Source organism: Columba livia, chromosome 2 (assembly GCF_036013475.1).
Source record: "Columba livia isolate bColLiv1 breed racing homer chromosome 2, bColLiv1.pat.W.v2, whole genome shotgun sequence".
Lineage (NCBI taxonomy): Eukaryota > Metazoa > Chordata > Aves > Columbiformes > Columbidae > Columba > Columba livia.
Window position 1 is genome coordinate 153,821,019 of NC_088603.1, and position 21,419 is coordinate 153,842,437.

At 36.7% G+C, this 21,419-nt stretch overlaps 1 protein-coding gene across 13 annotated transcripts in view; it reads left to right on the forward strand.

Annotated features, from left to right (window-relative positions):
• Positions 1-21,419, forward strand: part of PHF20L1 (PHD finger protein 20 like 1) — a 54,974-nt gene that overhangs the window by 15,931 nt on the left and 17,624 nt on the right. For 7 of the 13 annotated variants that reach the window (XM_065054439.1, XM_065054438.1, XM_065054440.1 and 4 more), the window contains 9 exons: positions 881-1,088; positions 1,732-1,860; positions 6,440-6,522; positions 10,197-10,449; positions 12,402-12,587; positions 12,787-12,993; positions 19,263-19,481; positions 19,682-19,738; positions 20,864-20,968. In XM_065054439.1, coding sequence (XP_064910511.1) covers positions 881-1,088; positions 1,732-1,860; positions 6,440-6,522; positions 10,197-10,449; positions 12,402-12,587; positions 12,787-12,993; positions 19,263-19,481; positions 19,682-19,738; positions 20,864-20,968 — 1,447 coding nt within the window. Of the gene's footprint in view, positions 1-880; positions 1,089-1,731; positions 1,861-6,439; positions 6,529-10,196; positions 10,450-12,401; positions 12,588-12,786; positions 12,994-19,262; positions 19,482-19,681; positions 19,739-20,863; positions 20,969-21,419 lie in introns of those variants that run through there. The other 6 variants (XM_065054442.1, XM_065054445.1, XM_065054449.1 and 3 more) reach the window with 2 other exon arrangements.

The following is a 21,419-nucleotide window of genomic DNA, read 5'->3' on the forward strand; positions in this document are numbered from 1 at the left end:
AGTTGAGTGAAAAGGATCAAGTTAAAATTTTTGCAGTCAGTTGATCCCTGACACTCAGGAGATGTAAGAGAGGAGCCCAGTCACTCCAAGCTAGTGCAAAGAGCTTGGCTCATCCCTGGAAATATTTAGTTCTGTCTGTTGAGTTATGGGGTGGCTAGACCTCCTAAACATGCCAAAAATAGATTAAATGAGCTGTATGTTCTGTGGTTCGCTCCTTAGATGTTTCTGTATGGTCAAATAAGCCGTTATCCAAAATGGCACTTTTATTACCTTAAATGCGCATTGTGAAATTCAGTCACGTTATAGAGCTCTTGAATGAAATTATCGAATGAAACCTGTAATACGTAACACAAAAAGAGCTCTATCTGTTGTTACTTTGGAAACACGTATATAAGAGTTTTCCCCACTTTATCAGTTTAATTCAGGAAGAACTCTGCCCAATCATGCAGTTGGCTGGACCATGCTTTGAGTTGATTGTAGTTTGGAATAATAGTTACATTTGAGCAGCAACGGAAACGATGTATTTCACAGCCAGAAGGGTAAGGAAAAAAATAGTCAGTGTTCTGGGTTTGGGAGCCCCTGGGTTTCTAAAGCTATGACACAGAAAATAGGTAACAGGGAACGTGTGCAGTCAGAATTCTATAGACAGTGATTTTTGAACGCTTTTTCTTTTTTAAATCTGTGTGGCATACTGATAATACTTCAAATTTATTTAGGCAATTTGGGAAACTCGTTTTACTATTCTTTGAGTAGTAGCCATAAAAATAAATTCAACTGCTCTCGAACGTTTGTAGATGAAGTTTCACTGGGTTTATAAGTATTTTCTAATTGAGTCACAGGCACTTTTTAGTACTTACTTACCATTTTTTCCTTTTTGGAGGACTGGATAGCTTTGGTCAAAGCTGCTGCTGCTGCAGCAGCCAAGAACAAAGCAGGAAGTAAACCCAGAACCAGCGCAAACAGCAATAAAGATAAAGAGGACAGAAAATGGCTAAAAGTTCCCTCAAAAAAGGAAGAAACCTCAACCTCTGCAATCATGCAGGAAGTCCAAAAGAAGGAAGAGGAGCCTACATCTAGTGACACATTTGGTAAAAAAACAAGTTCCGTAAAAGATAAAATATGTTTTTCTTTAGTGTTGAATACCTGTTAATTTTGTAATAACTATTATAGTATTTTTAGAGGAAGATGTCTCGTTTGCTATTATGGTAACTGTTATGATAACATTAATCAGTTCAGAAACAGTTTATATCTGTTTGGGTCAGCATGTAGTCCTCATGCAAAACTTCTAACTAGCACTAACAAGAGCAGAACATAGAGGTTTTTAAAGTTATTTCATTGTATGCTTTGGTTCATGTTCCTGCATCTTGTGTTACCTGTGAGATAATCCCTGATCCTGTTCTAAGAGAAAAAAAAAATTACAATATGGATGATATATCCTTGTTCAGGGATGTTTGAAAATAATTCTGGATTGATAAGAATTTGTTCATTTTAAGTCTTCAATACTGCATCTCTCATGATATTGAGTAAAAGTTATAAGTTATGAGGTAATCTGCTTGTAATGCTTCAATGTGCAATTCCACATCTTCAGAATGTGTTGTTCTCATTTTTAATAGAATTTTAAAGTTTCTTTATTGCATTATTCCAATAGCAATTCTGAAATGTTTAGGTGTGTTGCGTGTTGTTACGTATTTATGTAATGTGAGTTTATTAGATTTCTTCTCTGTTTAATAGTAGGATTTCCTGTAGTGGATGTTCCAAAGATGGCCTTTGTTCAGGCTGAGAGCACATTATCGCACAAGAGGAAAAGTAATCTAGGCAACTCATTTCAGGCAAAGAGAGCTCGTCTTAACAAGATCACTGGTAAAATACTTTTTTTGTTGTTGACTTCTTTTCCTTTTTAATCTGGTGAAATGTGTGTGCTCACATATACTAAAGTGGTAAAAGCACATTCATGAGGCAAATATTCACTACAGTCTTTTTTACTTGTTTGGAATCTATAGATGGTAATAAAATCTACCTTGTTCATAAATTCAGAGAATGGTCTCAGACTTGATCTGGTCTTTCTGTTTTTTTAAGAAGGTAGCCACCCTGAACTCATGATTTAATTCCAGTTTTAATTGCAGCTTCACAGTATTCTCTGTTATTGAGTGTCTTAGGGGTTTGTACAAGGTCTCAATATGGTCGTGGGTTACATATCACCACTGTAAATAAAGCTTCTGTTAGCTGTGGAAAAACGAAATGGTTTTTCATAGTTTGTCATAAAGTAATACTGTTGCCGAAAAGAGTTTAAAATATGTCATTTAAAAATATACAAGCCTACCTACAAATCAAAGCAATGAAGATCTGAAACGTTTCTATGTTCAGTGTCTAAGCAGGGGTGTCAAACTAATTTTCATGGTGGGGGGCACATCAGCCTTGCAGTTGCCTTCACAGGGCCGAATGTAAATTCAGGACTGTATAAATGTAGGAGTATTTAGGATGAGGTAATATCTTTTTACCTGTGCTGGGAAAGTACAGTTGCATTTCAAAATCTCAATGAAAAAATGCTGTGAAGTCCCCCCCTTAAAAGAGGGGCCCTTGGACAGACGGTAAGGTCGAAATGGGTTCCACTCATTATTCTAGTAATATATTGTGTGAAGTCTGGCAAACTTTTCTGTGCTACAGATAAGAGAGGTTTTTGTATATGGTCATTCATATAGAAAGTCTTATTTTTATCTTACAGAAACAAGTAACTTGATTTACTAAACTGCATTATGAGGTTTTTTTCAGACTTGTTTTAGCTAATCCAACTTTTTGTAGATCAGCAATGAAGAATGTTTTTGGATAAGTTTGACTTCATTTCAGTCTATCAGTGCGTCAACGTAAAGGAGAAAATAAATTAAATGGACCAGTACAAACATGCTATGAAGGAAGCAGTTTTTGGAAAAACCCATCTTTTGCCTCCAGGATTTGCTTTCCAGGATGGCTTCTTATTTAGTACTGAGTTTAGTTAACAGATGCCGATTTATCAACCTCATTTCTACTCTCTTTTGTCCATCTCACATGTACCCTCAGTTAAGTCCCAATTAAACTGCTGACATGAGCAGTAGAAGTGATACATATATACCAGTGATACATATTTTCAGAGCCCTGTTACTTCTTCCCAACAGCATTTGGCAGCACAAGATACCAAAACCAGCTGAAATAATAGTAGCTCTAGCAATTATATTTTTCTGTGCTTGTGAATAGATTCTTCCTTCCTAAGGAATGTTGTGAGAATCGTCATGTTGCAGCCATTGACTTTTTTATCATTCTAAAAGCAGTGTCTGTGTCGCTCCATGAGAGCATACTCAGCTAGAATGTGTTACCTTTCAATGAAAGTGAATTAATCCTTTGATTGCATGCTGAAATTTGTCATATTTGGTAGTTACTTTCTGTAACTATTCTCAAATTAACACACTTCTGAGACTCATACTCTAGTAGGTTTATTATTGTTCCATATATTGGAATATTTTGAAAATGTAACCGATGATGACAATACTTTCTCTTGCTACATGTTTGGGTTTTTTTATGCTCCAAATACTTGTCAATTGTGGTTTGTGTCTCCCGCGTGAGCTTTTAGATTTGAAAGAAGACTGGGAGTTGTGCTGATGTACCCATCAGAATGGCTACAAAAGAATCAAGGCATTGTAGCTGTTAGGAAAACATTCGTTTACCAAGCGTCTTATGGCTGTGTTGGGGAAATGGAGCAAATAATGTGGTGGTAGAAGGCTGGCTGAAAGAAACTGTTTTCTGGGTTTCAATTCAGCATTCAGTCATTGTTGCAGAAGGTTCTCCTTGACTGCCACAAGGGCCACAGCTGCGACTGGTGATCTTTACTCACCATTCAGTAAAATAAAGCTGCTTCCTTTACTCCTTTTCCTTCTGCTGCTACCACTGGGGGAAGTGGTGTTTCCCAGAGGTGAAGGATGTCTCCTGCAAAGCGCATATTTTCTTCCAATCCCTTTTTGCCTCTGTTGGGATGGTTGCTTCCCCATCTCCTGCTGCAGTGTCGATACCTAAAAGAACAGATAACATCTGCAGCGAGTTTACAGAACAAACCACTGCTGGTTCGCTATGCTTTTTATTTGTTAGGTGACAGGATGGTGATCCTGTAGTCCTGTTGCTGTAGTAGTTTGTGGACGTGTTCTGTCTTTCTACAGGCATGGTCTTTGGTTTGAAAAATACCTAATGGTGTAGAGAGGAAGGAAATACGAGTTATATATTCACAGATCTGACAAAGTCTAGGTTCATTTCATGGCTTTACTTTCTCAACACCGCTCATCTAGCTAGAAAGAAAAATCATAGAATGCTTTGGGTTGGGATGAACTTTAAAGATGATCTAGTTCCAACCCCGCTGCCATGGGCCGGGACACCTTCTACTAGACCAGGTTGCTCAAAGTCCTGTCCAGCCTGGTCTTGGACACTTCCAGGGACGGAGCATCCACAGCTTGTCTGGGCAGCCTGGGATTTGTAGAACCCCAAAGACTGTAGACCTCTATAGACTGTAGCTTGTTGTTTGGTATTTAAAAGTCCTCTTAATTTTGAAAATTATACTTTTCATTGTAGTTGTATGATAGTTAGTATGAAATACCTTGCTAATTTTGCAACTTGATTTAAACAGGATAATTTGAGTCGCATCTAAATAAGGTCCATGGAAACTATATCTTTTATGAAGTCTGGTGCAGAATTAAAATCTTACCTGATGATTTTATTTGTATTGGTATGGACATGGTGTTCTGGAAAAGCTTATTTAAATCAGAACTACTTTCCAGTACTCAAAACATAACTTAATCTAACATAATGAGTATTCATTGTGGAATGCTGAACTGTGAATAGCTGTCTAGCAAATTACCACACTGCTTTTTGTTTTTAATGTCCTAAACACTTACTGAGAGCCCAGGCTTCTCTAATTTATAATTCCTTGGTCACTGTGCACTGTAAATTACTTTTAGGCATATCTAATTTTTCATGGAACACAATACAAATTTCCTGTGGATCTGTCAGCTCAAGTTATTTTTGAGGACTTAAACTCTCCACCCCAATACTGCATTGCCAGGAATTATAATAGTAACTTTTATTCAGATTTGTGTTTTTCAGGGGTTTTTCAGCTCTGATTTGGTTTATGGCTTAGAACTTTGTTTCTCTGCATACTTCGGTAACTGAAGTTATTGTGGGAAGCAGAACTGAAACTATTGCTCTATGCGTAGCAAATTAGAAACTTTCACATATTCATGTTTCCCTGAATTTTACAGATTTTATTGTAGTAGTATTGTATAAAAGTTCATGAAAGAAGAGACATATTCTGCTGTATTTTCTCCCATTATGGTCTTGTTATTGAAGTAATTTGGGAGCTCCACTGCTGAGAACTTTTATTTGGAAATTAAATCCCTTGTTGTATTCTAAGAAAGGTTTGTGTGTGTTAAGAGTTAGAAGTAGTAACACAAATTGCGATGGGAATTTCCTAAAGACTGGAAAGGGGAAAGACAGAAAAGTTTTGTAGATAATTTTGATCTCTCACAGGCTTGGGTTTAAAGCCCTAGCGCTTGCGCTTTAAAAGGATGGTGAGGCATTATTTTACAATTGATAATTTGATTTTTACCTTGTTAATGCAAGTGCCAGAGAGGCGGCTCTTGAGAAAGGGCTCCATCTTAGGAAAGTCCTTTTTGTTTCTTGTAATTTTAAGTGTTCAGCTTTGTGTAGAGCTGTTCCAGAGAGAATTTTCACACAGAATCACAGAATCGACTGGGTTGGAAAATACCTCAGAGATCATCAAGTCCAACCCTTGATCCAGCTCCAGTCCATTGACTAGATCATGGCACTAAGTGCCGTGTCCAATCTCAGTTTAAAAACCTCCAGGGATGGTGAGTCCAGCACCTCCCTGGGCAGCCATTCCAATGCCTGATTGCTCTCTGGAAAGAATTTCTTTCTAGTATCCAGCCTAAATTTCCCCTGGCAGAGTTGAAGCCCATGCCCCCTTGTCCTATTGCTGACTGCCTGGGAGAAGAGACCAATCCCCACCTGGCTATAACTTCCCTTCAGGTAGTTCTAGAGAGTGATGAGCTCAGCTCTAAGCCTCCTCTTCTCCAGACTAAACAACCCCAGCTCCCTCAGCCTCTCCCCATAGGTCTTGTGTTCAAGTCCCTTCACCAGTCGTGTTGCTCTTCTCTGGACCCGTCCCAGCACTTCAATGTCTTTCCTGAACTGAGGGGCCCAGAACTGAACACAATACTCCAGGTGTGGCCTCACCAATGCAGAGTACAGGGGAAGGATCACTTCCCTTGTCCTGCTGACCACGCTGTATTTTGATTTATTGTAGATATAAGCAGTTCATACTTGTTTCACTGTTTTGCTTTGTTTTCCACAAATTCTTGTTTCAAGCTGCTTCTAACTAAAAAATATCTGCAATTTTTCTCCGAAGGTTTATTGGCATCCAAAGCTGTTGTTGCGGATGGTGCTGAAAAAAAGGAAGGCAACAAAGAAACAGCTCCAGTCCTGGAGCAGGTATGAAATGGTAGAGTTTGATTCTTTTGCAAGGTTCCTACTGGAGTGTGCCATGGAGATGTAGTACCTACAACCTTTAGAATTTACCCCTTCAGATATAATAGGGAACTGAAAATTGATTTTACGTTTACGTTTCTGGCAGAGCCAGAAATATGGAATTTAATTGTCTTTAAACACAGTGTTGACTCAAATTTCAGTAATGAGCTTTTGTGTTAGAAAACTAACAGAAAACAAAGAAAGATGAAGTCTCCGTGCAACAAATGTGAGGAGACCAGTATCCCAAGGTCCAGTTTTATAGCTGAGACCATGACTGGATTAGGAAAAGGCCCTTACACAAATTTAATTGGTGTTTGAAAAATGGTTTTTGACGTCAAGTAGAATTTCTTTTAAAAGAAGTTTCTTTTATATTGTAAGAATTTGGTGTTGTAGGCTTGTATGTGTTTTCTGAACTGCTCAATGAGCCATACATTTTGCAAGGGCATGTATTTTAATAAATACAAAAAAGAAACTTTTAAATAATGTTAAGGATCTGATTTTTAAACCTGCATATTTGCAGGACCTGAAAGCTGCCATTTTATCTTTGGCTTGTTCCTTGTGTCCAGGCATTGCTTGTCTCCGAATTGTGCATTATCTTGCTTACTTAAAGGGCTGAATGCCTGAGCCACGATTAAGCAAGCTAAGGATGAACAGTAGTCTTGATTCAGGACATCTTTGTTTTCCAGTGATTTAAATCAGAGCCTTAATGTACTTTTAATACAGCTTTTTTGTATTCATTTTCATTCTTCTTCAACAGCAGCATTTTGAATAAGACAACCTTGCTGCCCGCAATTCTTAAAAGAGCACTTCTGTTCTTAAGCCCCGGCATACTCTATGAACAGTCCCTACCCCAAACTTGATTTGATATTTTGGTTGTACTGGTTCTTTAGAGCTGATATATAATTGCATTGCTGTGGTTTTTCCATTGACGCCGCATTGGATGCGAGTCTTGTCAATGGAGCGTGATTTTCTGTTTCTAATGCTGTCACTGTAACGGCGACCTGAGCCCCTACGGTGTCAATGCATTGACCGATATTTTGCATAAAGGTTTACAATGTATTGACATGACATTCCATTTCTCAAATTTTTGCATATGAAAGATGCCATGATTTCATTGCTACGGTGACGGTGTGATATTTTCAATGTGCAAAAAACTGTGAAATGGCTTACAGCATGTTGTTTTTGGAAGAATCATTACAATGTAAATCTTATCATGCAGGATCCCATTCGGGCGAATGGGACTTTGTGGTTTACATAGACTGTGTATGCAACAGTATAAACTACGGTGCATATTTACTAAAACCTTTTTGTTACTTCTTGGAATCAGTAACTCGGCTGTTTCTGTTTTCTTGATTAGCTATTAAAAAAAGATGTCTCTGTCATTGTTTACATGCTAATGGTCTGAAAAACCTCATTTTTGGAAATACTAGTTAAGCTCCTTTAAAGAGGCATCAAATTGTCCTGTTCCCTCGCTTCCAACTGAAATCAGAAACCTCACAAACATTTAATTGATTAACTGTGGGGAGGAAAATTTTTGAGCTTCAAGCTTTTTTCCCCGAGTTTCTGCCCGAATTAAAATGGCCGAGTTATAAACCTTCCCAACTTTTTTTTCCGATAGCAAAGCTGACATTCCTTAGAGGTTTTGTCTGCTAGTGCTATAAAATTGAATGGGTGAAATATCTTGTAGGTTTTTTTAATAATGTAGTACAAAACATAGTAGAAGTATTCAGGCCAATAGCCGAAAACTGACTTTGTTGATGGAAGTTTATTTTATTTATATTTATATATTTTTAGTTTACAGCTGTCTTAAACCCAACACCTCAGACTATTAGTTGCAGAGAAAATAGTTTATTTAACTGTATTAGGGTATGTTGTGTTTATATTTCCTTTTGACCAAGACCTGATTAGATGAATAACATTAATTCATTAAGGTTTTTAATGTTAATTTGTCCTGTTAAGAGGTTAAGCACCTTATCAAAATATTAATTTAATTTTTTTAATCTTGTTTAAATTACTTTGTAATTTGAAAGTAATGGATGCTGTAGTAATGTCTTTCACATCTGTGAAGATGAACAATAAAATTGTTTATTTACAAGTTACGACTCTAATTAATTTCTGGTAATGCCTCTCATAACCAGCATAGGTATACTCGACAGTTGATGGAATATTTTATTGCAATGAATAAACTGCACTCAGTACATGTGTAATTGAGTTATTCAAGGTAGAACTGATGTCTGCTGAATGGGATGTTTTGCACCGGCTCGTTACATGGTACTTCCAGCAAACTATTCATGTACCATTCAGGGGTGCCCTTTACAAACATAGAATGTGCACTTTTTTGTTGTTTGTTTGCCCCCCCCTTTTTTTTTTCCATTGGAACGTGGAAAGTTCCAATGGAAAAGAAAATTGTAATTTATAACACAACACCCTCAAATCATCAGAGATGTGACGTTTTTAATTTGGATAAAGTGGTGCACACATTCTAGAAATCTCTTTCTACTTTCTTAGTTATGGCTTTATTAGATGCTATTATTGTGTGTTATACAAACGGGACAAGAAAGGGGACAGGTTTAAGAAACCGTGTTCAGATATTGTCATTTGCCATTATTGGGCAAGCACATGCACAGTTGATTCAGTGAAGTGGGAAGGAATTCCTTCCAGTTTCAAATCTAAAATGCTAATGTCTGTCAATGCATGCTAATTGTCTAAAAATCATACTTCAGGATGTGTGTTAAGAAGGATGAAAATAGATGAAATTGGAAAGCTGCATTATATCTTGATTTTTTTTTATTTTTAATTATTTTTGTCTTCAAAAACTGTTTTAACTCTATCTGCTCATTTTTCCCCAACAATTAGCAAGCTATTTAGCCCTGTGGTGCTAGAAGTTGTGATTTCTTCATGTGTTTGCACAAACATATAATGTGAAATCCAGACTCCCAGCACTAAAAAGGGTTGTGTGAGAGTGTGTTCAGTATTTGGAAACTTTTAATTGTTTTCAGACAATTCCTTAGAGGAGCATTATCAATTTTTTTTCAGGTTCTTCTCTAAAAATGAAATTCATGTTAATTTTTTCTGAGGAACTTTTTAATTTTGGCAACCTTTTTTAAAACCACAATCCTGAATGAGGATTTCTTGCACATAACAGTGCAAAAGCCTGGCAAGAGTTCAAGGAGCGTCTAGTTGATGCTCTTAGTCATATTTGTAGTCCATGAGGAGCCAGGAGTTGGAATCTGGTCCTTATGGGTCCCTTCCAACTTAGAGATATTTTCTGACTGTAAATCAGCATATCTGTTCTGGCTTGTGACAAATGACACTTTGAGACAGCACCCACAGCCCTGGAGATGGAAACTATAAAGACTTTCCTCTATTCCCATTTTAAAAATTCACCAAAAATGTTTTGCTTTCAGGCTTTTTGCAGGTATTTCAAATAATAAGAAATAAGGGTGTTCTGAATACTGAAAATAATTGGTAGTGCTCCTTTAAAAAAAAGAAATTCATATGATGCTTTCATTTGTACTGAAAATGTTGCTTTAAAATGTTTTGAATACTAAAGTTGCTTTTAAAAAGATCAAAATAGAATACAAGAACTACAGCGAAGAAACTGAAATAAAAGTATCAATTTTTTATTATTTATTCAGGAGATTTCACCTAAACCACAAAGTCAGAAAAAAAATGAAGCTGATATTAGCAGTTCTGCCACCATTCAGAAACCTGCACTGTTATCCTCAACTTTGTCTTCAGGAAAGGCTCGCAGCAAGAAATGCAAACAAGAATCTGGAGATTCTTCTGGGTGTATAAAAGCCCCTAAATCACCACTTTCCCCAGAATTAATACAAGTCGAGGATTTGACGCTGGTCTCTCAGCTTCCTTCTTCTGTGATAAATAAAACTAGTGAGCACAGACATTTTAAGAAAAATACCGTAATTACTTATAAGCGATATACAGAGATTTTTGGGGGTTGTAAATGGCTGTTGCTTTTAAAAATGAATCTGCTTTAACTAAAAAGTCCAAGCGGGAGAAATAGGGGTAGCTTAGTATTTTAAAAGTCAAGTCACATTAAAAAGGTATATGAATTACTCTACCAGAAATAATACATTTATATATGTAGAGTTGTGGCTTTTAGTGGTCGGCTTTCCCTCCAGCTTAAATCTCCACATGAGTATTAACAGTGATACAGGAAACAAATCAAACCTCTCTTCTGAAGGGGCCTGATTCATTAAAAAGAAAAGCCGTATGCCTGGGGTGTTCCTTCTCTGAGAAATTCCACCTTCCACAGCCCGATGTGCTGTACCTGTTGGCTGGGGCATATCTTCACCTTTCCTCCAAATAGGATGTGAAATAGAAGATGGGTTCAAGATTTATGGTGGGGAGAGACGAAAAAAAAATGAGTTCTTTGTTTCAGAAAAACACTATAGGTGTCCAGCTTCTTACCATGTGTAACTGACTTGCAAAGAACAAGAATGTTGGTTATTAGAAGCACAAGGAAAGAGTTATGCTACATCCTTGAAGATGCTATTTTTTTTGGGAATATTAAAATATTTCTATATTTTCTATATTTCTATATTTTTTTGAGATTTTTTAGGTTTTTAGTGTTGCTTAGAATCAGGCTCTTTGTTGCCTGAAGAACATTAGAGGATGAGGCCAAAATTTACAATAAATGTGGGCTCCAATAAGAGGAAAGCTACAGTTTTAGACTAGTGATTGAGGACGGAAGACTCTGCCTTCATCGTGTGTTCACCTTAGCCTTGATCTGAGATTTTCTCTTAGGAGATAAGTTTCTTTTAGTCTTTTCTCTCAGATAACTTTAAATGAATGGGAGAGGAAGGGGTGCAAATTCAGCAATTTTTATTCAGGACACATGGGTATAAATTGTATCTCGTCCCCACAAAATATTAGCAGTCATCTATATTGTAATATGCTTTCCCACCCCACCCTTAAAATAATGGTAAGTAGTTTTCCTTTAACATGTTTGTATTTTGGATTAAGTCAGACTTCTCTGTAGCAATATTTAAAAATGAGCTAATTTAAAAATTGATTTAGATCGTGTTCGTGCTGTCTCTCAATCTTTGCCTTTGAGTCTTTACCACCTTCAGTGGAAATTTTGCTCTATCTTTACTTGTAAATCTGTACATCTTTGACTCTAAAAAAGGAGACAACAGTGATTTACAGTGTAACAATGACTTAAATATTTTTCAAAGTCAAAAGTTTGTGAAACCAGGTACAATTTGAGAGGTGTAGGGGAGCATGGGTTTTTTGTTTTTAATGAATCAGGCCTATATTAACCTATATCAATTTCCCTCCCTCCTTTTTTTAAAGTATGAGGTTCTTGAGCCTTCTTACTCTGCCGTGCATTTGAAATACAGTTGGAATATTGATATCAGGTTAACAGAAGACAGGAAGTGGATTATAAAATTAACTACTGCTTTCAATTATTTTTAAGTTTTATGTTACCACTATCTGTGACTTTTTTTGATCTTTTAACTGTGATCATTTGTTCTGTTTCCTGTTAAATCCTATTGCCCCCTTCCATTATAAGTAGCCTAGTCTCATGGGTTATATGGGGGGGGTTGCTTATTGAAAGCGCGCTGTTTGCCTAAAACAACAGCCTTTAGCAGTGGGAAAGTAGGTGCCCCGATAATGTATAATAAGCAGAATCATATCTTGAGCATAACCCTTTTGCTTCTGGTAGTGACAGTTTTTAATTACTTTTACCAGTTCTGCTGTAATTACCAGCTTTGCAAATAAGAGCTATTTAAGGCACTCCCCCTCTTTAGATCTCAAATACTGCGGTAAGATGATGGTATCTCTCTCTGCTTCATGAACATTGAAAGATCTCTTTTTAGGTCCATCACAGCCAGTGAATTCCCCTAGATCCTACAAACATAGCCAACGGAGAAGAAGATCACAGCGTTTAGCCACTTGCTCCTTGCCTGATGATTCTGTAGAAAAAGTTTCTTCTCCCTCTTCAGTTACTGATGGAAAAGTGTTCTCCATCAGTGGTCAAAACCAACAGTCATCAAAATTGGAGGGTAACGTATCCTAATCTAATAAAGAACTGCCCAAGAGAAATTGATTCATAAAAATTAGACCTTTCACGGTTTTCACCTAACGGGATGTTTTGACTTGCTGTTGCTCAAGCTGTTCCTATGTTATGTAACGCTGCAATCCAAACTGTTGTTTGTTGGACCTTTGTATCTGTTTTAATGTTGCATTTTTTCTTTCATGTAGTACCTGCTGTTGCTCATATGTCACTTGAGAAGCACGGACCGTGTCTCCCTCTCGATTTAAGCTGTAGTTCGGAAGTTACAGCACCATTATCCACAGAATCCACTTTCCGTAACGAATATACCAGTAAAGACAAGGAAGATATTCAGATGATTACATATCTTTCTTCCAAAGCAGTAATTGATGGAAGAGTAGCTACAACAGCGTCAGGTAAAGAGATTTAGTATACAACCAGTTAGGCTTATAGTTGTAGGGTTCAATTTTGTATGTATTTACTTACACAGAAAGAGGGGATACTTGTTTTCTCTTTCTGTACAACCACAAACCTGCACTCTTCCTGAGGTCCATCCATCTGCATATTCTTCGTCTTCCACTGGCTTCGATCTGCATTAACACTTTCCCCGAACACACTTTAAGGAAGATCTGAGAGTTTGGGATATAAAAATCAATATTTCTTTCAAAACTTCTAACAATAGTTAGAATCTGTAAATATAATTTGTGAAGTTGTTTACTAACATACTAATATGTACTAAACCTACATGTACTCACTTATATTGTGGCTTTAGCTCTAAAACTTGGTGGCATTTTCAGAGGCAGTCAACATTCCTCTACCTTTGCTTCTTTTTCCATTGGAGATGTTGTCATTTGCTTGCTACACAATGTTACTTGAAAATACTCTTGAAAAATTCTCTAAAACTTATATAGACTTGGTTTATGCTCCCAGAATTAGCACAGAACCCAATACTGGAACTCTGTGCTGCCTCTCACTGGGTGACAGTGGCTACTGTGGTTTAAGTGAATCACTCGGGTAGAGGCAATTAAGAGATTTGAGGAAGGATTTACATAGTAATTTGCAGACCCTAAAAGTGGGTTGTTTTCTTCCAGGATATGTTAGGTGTCCATATGCTTTTTTTCATAAATAAGTCTCTTATGTGCATGAGTATCATACCATTTTTAATTGGCTACCGAGGAAAAAACATCAAATTAATGTACACTGCTGGGGAAGATTTCAGTGAATGTGACCAATAGTAAGGGAGGACAGCGTGACCTTAAAGCATCTAATTATGGCATTCAAACTATAAATTAGTCTTGTTTGAGGCGGAGGGGGGAAATAATTTTGCATTCTGATAGTGCAGCTGCAGTGTTCAGTAGGTCAGTGAAGCATTTTGTGCAGTATATACGGCCTCTTCTTGGATGTCTGCCCACACTTTCCCCCCGAAAGCGTAAGGTAATCGTTTTGTGGAATTGCAGTGTAGCTATTGAACCTGATGTAGCGAAAGCTGGGTAGGATTCTTGGATCAATATTGCGTAGATTAAAATAGATGACTAATTATCCTTTAAAAGAAATTATTAATCTCTTAATCTAATTTGTCAAAATAATGGCCATGGGAGTTTATAATCAGCTGCCACTTTTTAAAAGTATTGCTTAATTTCTCAAGTGAAACCTGGTGACAGTCTTGGTTTGCTAATGAGATGTTGCTTATCAGTCACATCACAGATTCCTGGGAAAATTACGTCTCTAAAAGTCCTTTTACCTCTTCTGCCCCTTAGAGAAGTGCTTTTGGGACCTGTGTATTTGCACACACATAGAACAAGACCATAAAAGAAGCCCAACAGCTTCCAGCTACCATCTGTTTCTTGTTTATTAGAGCTCATTTCAGTTACTAGTAATTTAACTTCTGGCTTTTCTGATATGTTTTCTGGATCATTTAATGTGTAGTTGGTGATGCTGATAAGTGTTTATTTTCTTGCTGACTTCTGTCATGGGACTGGTTTGGACTCAGACTGAGCTGGTTCTAAACTCAGCGTCCATGAGTAAACTTGGTCATATATTGAGCTTGGTCTTGGCCACAGCTGAGTCTAATTAAAGAAATAATGTTTCCTTTAGAGCCACCTTTATTTATGACTCAAAAATATTTGACATGTCCACACACTTAGTGCCAGCAAAGACCATTCTGGAATTACTATTAATACTTGAGTTCAGAAGGGGAAGATGGAAGCACCTGCATTCCATGCTGGAGGATACACTTTAGTGGAGTTTTTTTTGGAGCTATGTAATCCTGAGAGTTATAAGAATTATATATTTGTCAGGGTTTGTCTTCTGGGTTTTTGCCATCTTTTTGCCACTTTGTTTTGTTCCTAATTTTCATGTATTATAGTTTTCCTCCATGCAATCAGTAGAACTCTATATCGAGTTTTTATACTGACTTTTTCTCCAAATGTTAGAAGTTTTCTGAAATTAGCAGCCCAGCATCCACTTGGGCACTATAAGCTTTGCGGGCTGAAAGACTAATCTAAGCAGTTTGATATCTTTAATTCGGAGATTTCCTGGAAAGCTTTGGAGTCAGCTGCCTCTGTCAATAGTATCTCTAGGACTTTAACTGAAGTTCATGTGTCTTTTGGGTTCATCTCAGGCTTCTAACTTGTGAAACTTGTTTGTCTCATTCTTAGGAGAAGAAAAAGAAAAACGTAGCTTTTAATTTTGGATTTGAAACCTCTGGAGTTACTTTACACCATTAAATAGTTCTCTGCCCAGAAGGCATCTTTTTACTTTTGAAATAGCACAGGTTCTCAAGTCATATTACTTAAGCACACATAATTACACCAAATTCTTGCATGCTTCAGGAACATGTGTAGAATTCACTCTTTTTCACTATGATTCCTTTTCTAATGAACCTGTTCAAACAATGGCAAGCTGTCTTCATCATCCTTGAAGTAGATAACTAAGTAGTTTCAGAAGTCATGGAGATAACAAAAGTATTTAGCCTGAAATGGCCTATTGCTTCTGCAAAAGAGCTGTAGTGTTTTAGACCCAGAGATGCAGTTTGTGGCTTTGGAAGTCTACACTTCTGATAGAAGCTCTCGGTTGAGTCAACTGAAAAAAGAATTTGATATTGTTGATAAATGGTGCATTTTAATGGCTTATTCAAAAGGCACTGATTTGGTGTGTTGCAGAGGGGAGGGGTGAGGTGCACTGAAGTGCAGAAGCGTAAATGGCAACTCATAGTATTGACACATTTCAAAATGAACAACTTGTTCCATAAACGCAACACAAGAGCCCTGTGGTCAACTTCTTCAGTCCATGGGTTGTACAGGAGTTAATTATTTGCACAGAGGTTCTGCTTTGCCTAAGCTTGTGATCACTGGGTATTGTACACACATACCTAAGAATCCTTGCTTTCCATTGTCAGACTTCTTAAAATGTAGATAACTGGCCTTTTTCTCACTTAGCCTTTAAATTCACGGTCAGTCTGAATACATGCACAACACTGTAGTTGTGCAGTTTGGACTACATGGAGTTCAGATCTTTCTGTAGTTGTAATTTTCTTTAAACTCGTGGCAATTTTTCTTGGTTTCTATAACTCTACACCATTTTGTTAGTTTAACAGTTATGTATTGAGCAAATATCAGCAAGCAACTGGGTTTTAAAATTGAAAGAAAATATTGTTACTTTTACTAATATAACAATATTAATGTAATATTTATAGTAGTAATATAACAATATTATTATTAGCTATTATTTCCTGTTCCAGCTCAGTCTAGATGGTTTTGCTAGTAGAGTAACATTAGGTTATGGGCAAAATTTGCATCTATGCTGCAAGAAAAAACATAATATACTTGGACATCATTTTATTGATAAGTTTAGTGCAGTGGGAATAAGAAATGGTTGATGTACCAAATTTTCAGAAATTTAGATCGGCTGCTTTTTAATAAACTCCTGCCAGCATTATTGGTTACCCTGCTTTGAAGAGGTACCTAGACTCTCGTGAACTAAAGCTTTTGTTACTTTGGAGGTGTTTGTTTTACTCCAAACATCTCTTGACAGTCAGGTTTACTCCCTAATTTCAATGTCTGCCCTGCTTGTCTCTGCCCTGAAGTTCACAGCTGGTTCTTGGGGTACTTAGTTGACGGCACCAAGAACCTCTCGTGTCCTCGTCTTTCCTAAGAGGTCATTGTGTGCAGAACCTGGTATTAATCTGTCATATATATTTAAAGTGCATTTAGGTGTAGAATTCACTCCCTGCACTGGGAATTCAAACCATAAAATTAATTATGATAGCACCATGAATTATGCTGGTCATATTATGATTTAAATTGTATATTAATACAAATGCTGGTATTTCCATTAGTAGGAAAGCTGAAGCATCAAAAGGCATAGAATAGAATATCATGCAGCAAAATAAGTTGCCACACATAATACAATTTATTTTAATTTGCTGCACCAACAGCTTGTGTCGGAGCATCCTCCTGTTCTGAGCCACCGCGCCAGGCCACAGGGCTGACACTGGCCACCTGTCATCAAGCAGACTGAAAATTGCCTCAGTTTGCATTTGTTTTAATCAGAAATCAGTTTTCTGGTGATCAAATTGATCTTAGAACAATGACATAGCGAGCGCGTGATCGAGTCTGATCTCTGAGCATCTTTCTCTCTGCGCAGTGTTAATGCAGAGCTCCCACGCTTCACTGTGTGGGAGGTGGCTGATGAGACTCCTCAACAGGAATAAAATCACAATTAAAAGCAACAGTTAAAAAATACATGGTAATATTTCCATAAAGGACATTTTTTATAAACTAATATTTTTTTTCCTTACTGTATTTACTTGCCCTTTAGACTGTGATTGTCTACTTTGTCTGATTTTGTGGTTACTTGTAAGGCATAGTGATTGCACAGTTGAAAATTAGACTTTGCAAGCCTTAACTCTGTATTTAGGATTTGAGAATTTAGGATTCTCAATTTAGAATGATTTCTGATTAGTAAAATTAAAAGCCAAGGATAACATTGCAGTGTACACAGGCATAATAGTAATTTTTTTGGTTGCTGTAGAAAGGCGGTCTGGAGAGCTCTGTCATTGAGATGAATATTGATGTGACTGTAGCAGATTTCTACCCATCATCGATGTGCTCTCCAACAGTTATTCAGTTAGTAGCTGATTACTTTGTCAGATGTTCTTCTGTTGAAAATTACTGAGATGCTGAAGTTTGTGTTGTGGCTGTCGGGATCAGAGCACGTCTGAGGTCAGGATTTCTTCTGAATAATGAAGTTGAAATAGTAATTCATCTAATATTGAGAATAAATTCCTCTTGAGATTGTTTGGATGGAATAGTCTCACATCTTTTCATCAGAATGGCAGTGACCTAACCAAATTATGTGCATTTGGGTGATCCTTTTGTGCTCTTTTTAGAAATGAGACAAGACGTTGATAGCATGATGATGTGGACAAGCGTCACTTCTTTTCCTTTTACTGAGGTGCTAAAATATACTCATCACTCCACAGATGGCAAAGCAATTCAGTCCTGTAACAGGGACAAACATTAATTAGGAAACCCAAGAAGGGAATCATTTGGATGGTGTTTTGTGGTGATGCTGAGTATCCCAGCAAACTAAATCCACTTGAAATACAAAGATCAGCTTTGTATTTTTTCCTTGTTTAATATCTTGACCGCTAGCAGGTATTTTTCACGACTTCTTTTTTGTTGTTGCTGTTCAGCGCTTTAACCCACCAGTGTTTTTTGTTGGGCTTCTCTGTTGAGAGACAGTGAAGGTGGCTGGTGCCTCCCGGTGTTTGCAACTGGCACCGAAAAACCTGAACCCCTTAGAACGTTCCAGAACTGCGTTTTCCTACAGTGTGTTCTCAGCATGGCCCTGAAATGTCCTCCGTGGTCTGATGAAGATAGTCTTTGCTAATTGCATTTAAATGAAGCTTAAGGCTCTTACAATATCAGTGAACACAGTAATACAGAGTTTTGAATAACCTCGATGTTCTTTAGAAGAAACTTCCATTCTAGTTTATTTGAAAATCCCATTTTCCTATTTGATTATAAAGATCAGCAGTGGAAATGATAATTTGAGCTTCGTTTTGCCATGTTATTTCTTAATTTGCATCAGATAACAGTTGGAAAATATAAATAAGCTTTTACTGAATAGTGCAGATAAAAATTGTCAGTATATGATGCTGAATTCTGACAAATTATCACATGATTTTTGTCTGTAATTCAAATGTGAATTAAATATACACATGAAAGACAGTGGTTTAAGTATTATTGAAATCAATTAAAAATGCAATAAGCAGAAGTGTAAATTTTATAGGTGGCACTAGAAACTTTGTTAGCAGAGCTTAGTTCCTCTGTTCACAAAATTGAATGTTAATTGTAACAATATTGACCATGTCAGCACCTTTAACCCTCAGTGTTGATATGGGTTTCTATTACAATGAAACAAAAAGGAAACAAAAAGGCTTAAAGGTAGCAGCCAAATACACTTTGAACAGTACAAGTAGATTAAAAGTGAGTACAGATCCCCAAAGCAAGCAGCTTTCTGTGGCATGTATTGTCTTGTATGTAAGACTAAGACCTAGGCATTCATACGCAGGAATTCTATGTTGAGTGTGATGATATTATTACCAATATTTGACGTTTCAGGGATCTGGCTGCAATCCTTATGGAATGAATGCCTAGTAAATGTGTCTTCTTGTTTTCAGCACCCTCGTCCCATGTACATGCCTTGCATCTGGAAATGCCTTTAACCAATAGTCTAAAGTTATCCAAAGGGAATAGTAGAAAAAAGAGGTCATCCACATCAGTGAGCTCTGAAGGGACAGAGATACTGTGCTCTGTGCCCCTAAAGGAGAAATGTTCTGAGAGTCTGAAGGAGAAAATATTAAAGAACGTGATTGAGAAGGACAAGCATTCAGAAGTTGGTAAACTACAATACTTTTTGTTTCCAGTGCTTTAGACGATAAAAATAATCATGAAGTGACACTAAAGATAATTTTATTGTTTGTATGTTTCTTCTATGTTACGGACCATTAGGACTTCTTACGGTCTAATGACTTTTACAAGAAAGTGGGTCATCAGCCAGACATGGTGCTTATGTCATATATTCTTCTTCGATTTGCAGGTGCAGTGAGAATGGAAAGAAAAGGAAAACTGGAAGAGAAAAATTCTTCAGCATATGGTATGTAAAGAGTAATAATATTTTTAGGAAAAAAAAAAGGAAAAAAATCGCTAATGCTTGATATCTTTGAAGAGCAAATGTAAAAGGGTAAAATATTTCCTGGGCCCAGCTGCACCACTTTTGTTTGTTTAGGTCTTAAAAACTGTTTTTATCCATATGACAAGTTTATAGTAGAATAATAGCTTTATAAGAGAAAAGAAAGTGTCCATAACAAGGGTTTGGAAATACCTCTGAATGGCCTGGAAAAAAAGCTTTTCTTTTTTTTTTTAAGTTGAACTAATGATGCTGTCATTATAAATTAAGAGGGATTTGGTTTTACCTTGTGTCTAAAATAAGAAAAAGAATATTAGAAATGTACAGGAATTCATAAGCAATTCTGTCTTGATTTTCTAGGAGGTAAAAGTGCTGTTTCTGTATTCCTCAAGAAGATAATAAGATTCCAATTTTTGTGCAGGAAACAATCCTTAAATACTGACTATAAAGATTTATTTTCTGTAACAAGTCAATTCCCTCATTATTTATCTCACTGCTGATTGCTTAGAAAATGATTATGGGGTGACAATGTTGGGAGATATATTTTGCCTGGGGAGAGTTAACAAGATAAATAGAATTTTCCGGAGACAAAGTACTTGTCCTCATGTGTGTACCAACAGTGATTAGGAGTGAACTGCAGCGTAAAAAAATGTATCATCAGTTTTAACCAGAATCAGTGTTCTGTGAGGATGTTGCTGTGTAGTAGAAAGTGCTGACAGCATCAGCAGTTTTGTGATACTGAAATGCCCTTCAAAGGACTTTCTTTAGGCCTAATATGTGTCTTTAAGATTAGTTTTAGTTTGGAGTTTTGCACTTCTTAAAGATTTTTCTCTTGTTACATCTTCTTCTACTACAATATCCCATTTGGAAATACTTAAAATGGTAAAATGTTATTTGTGGAGAGAGATTCCTATGAACCATTCTACCAGCAATTAATAAGAGACATGCCCAAGATATCAAGTAAATTAACTGAATCATTTTGATCTGAAGTAGACAACTGGAATACTTGATTTGGAATATTTAGGTTAAGCCAAATGAGGCAAGTAATTCCGAATGGTACTGCTGTTTTAAAATGTTTAATTTTTGTTTCAGGTAAAAAGAAAGAAAAGGAAAAGGAGAAAAAAGAGAAGAAGGAGAAAGATCATAAATCAAAACAGAAAAAGAAGAAGAAAAAAAAGAAGAAATCTAAACAGCATGGTAAGTACAATATATCTATACTTAATAAGCGAAATCACTCTATATTTCTGGCATTAGATATTAAAACTTGTTTCTCAACAATATGAATGTCAAATTTTAGAAATTTCAAAGAACAAGTATTGGCTTTAAGTGTTGAAAAGGACACTTAGGTCTGTGACCTCGTTTTTTGTGTTTATAGCCCGTTCCTTCCATGATAGACGTAGATATTTCATAGATGTTTTTCTTTCTTTAAAAGACACATTTGCTCTCCTCATCTCTTCAAATTCTTCATTTGAAGCCCTGTACACATCCTACCTATTTTGCTTGGATGTTGAAACTATTCTCGTATCCAGTCTGTTGCTAAATTTCCATGGTTTACTGTATAAAACGCAGCCTCTCCCACTGGTTAATCGTGAACAGCTGAGGTTGGCGTCTCTGTAACAGCCTTATCTGTTGTTTTGACACATAGTGA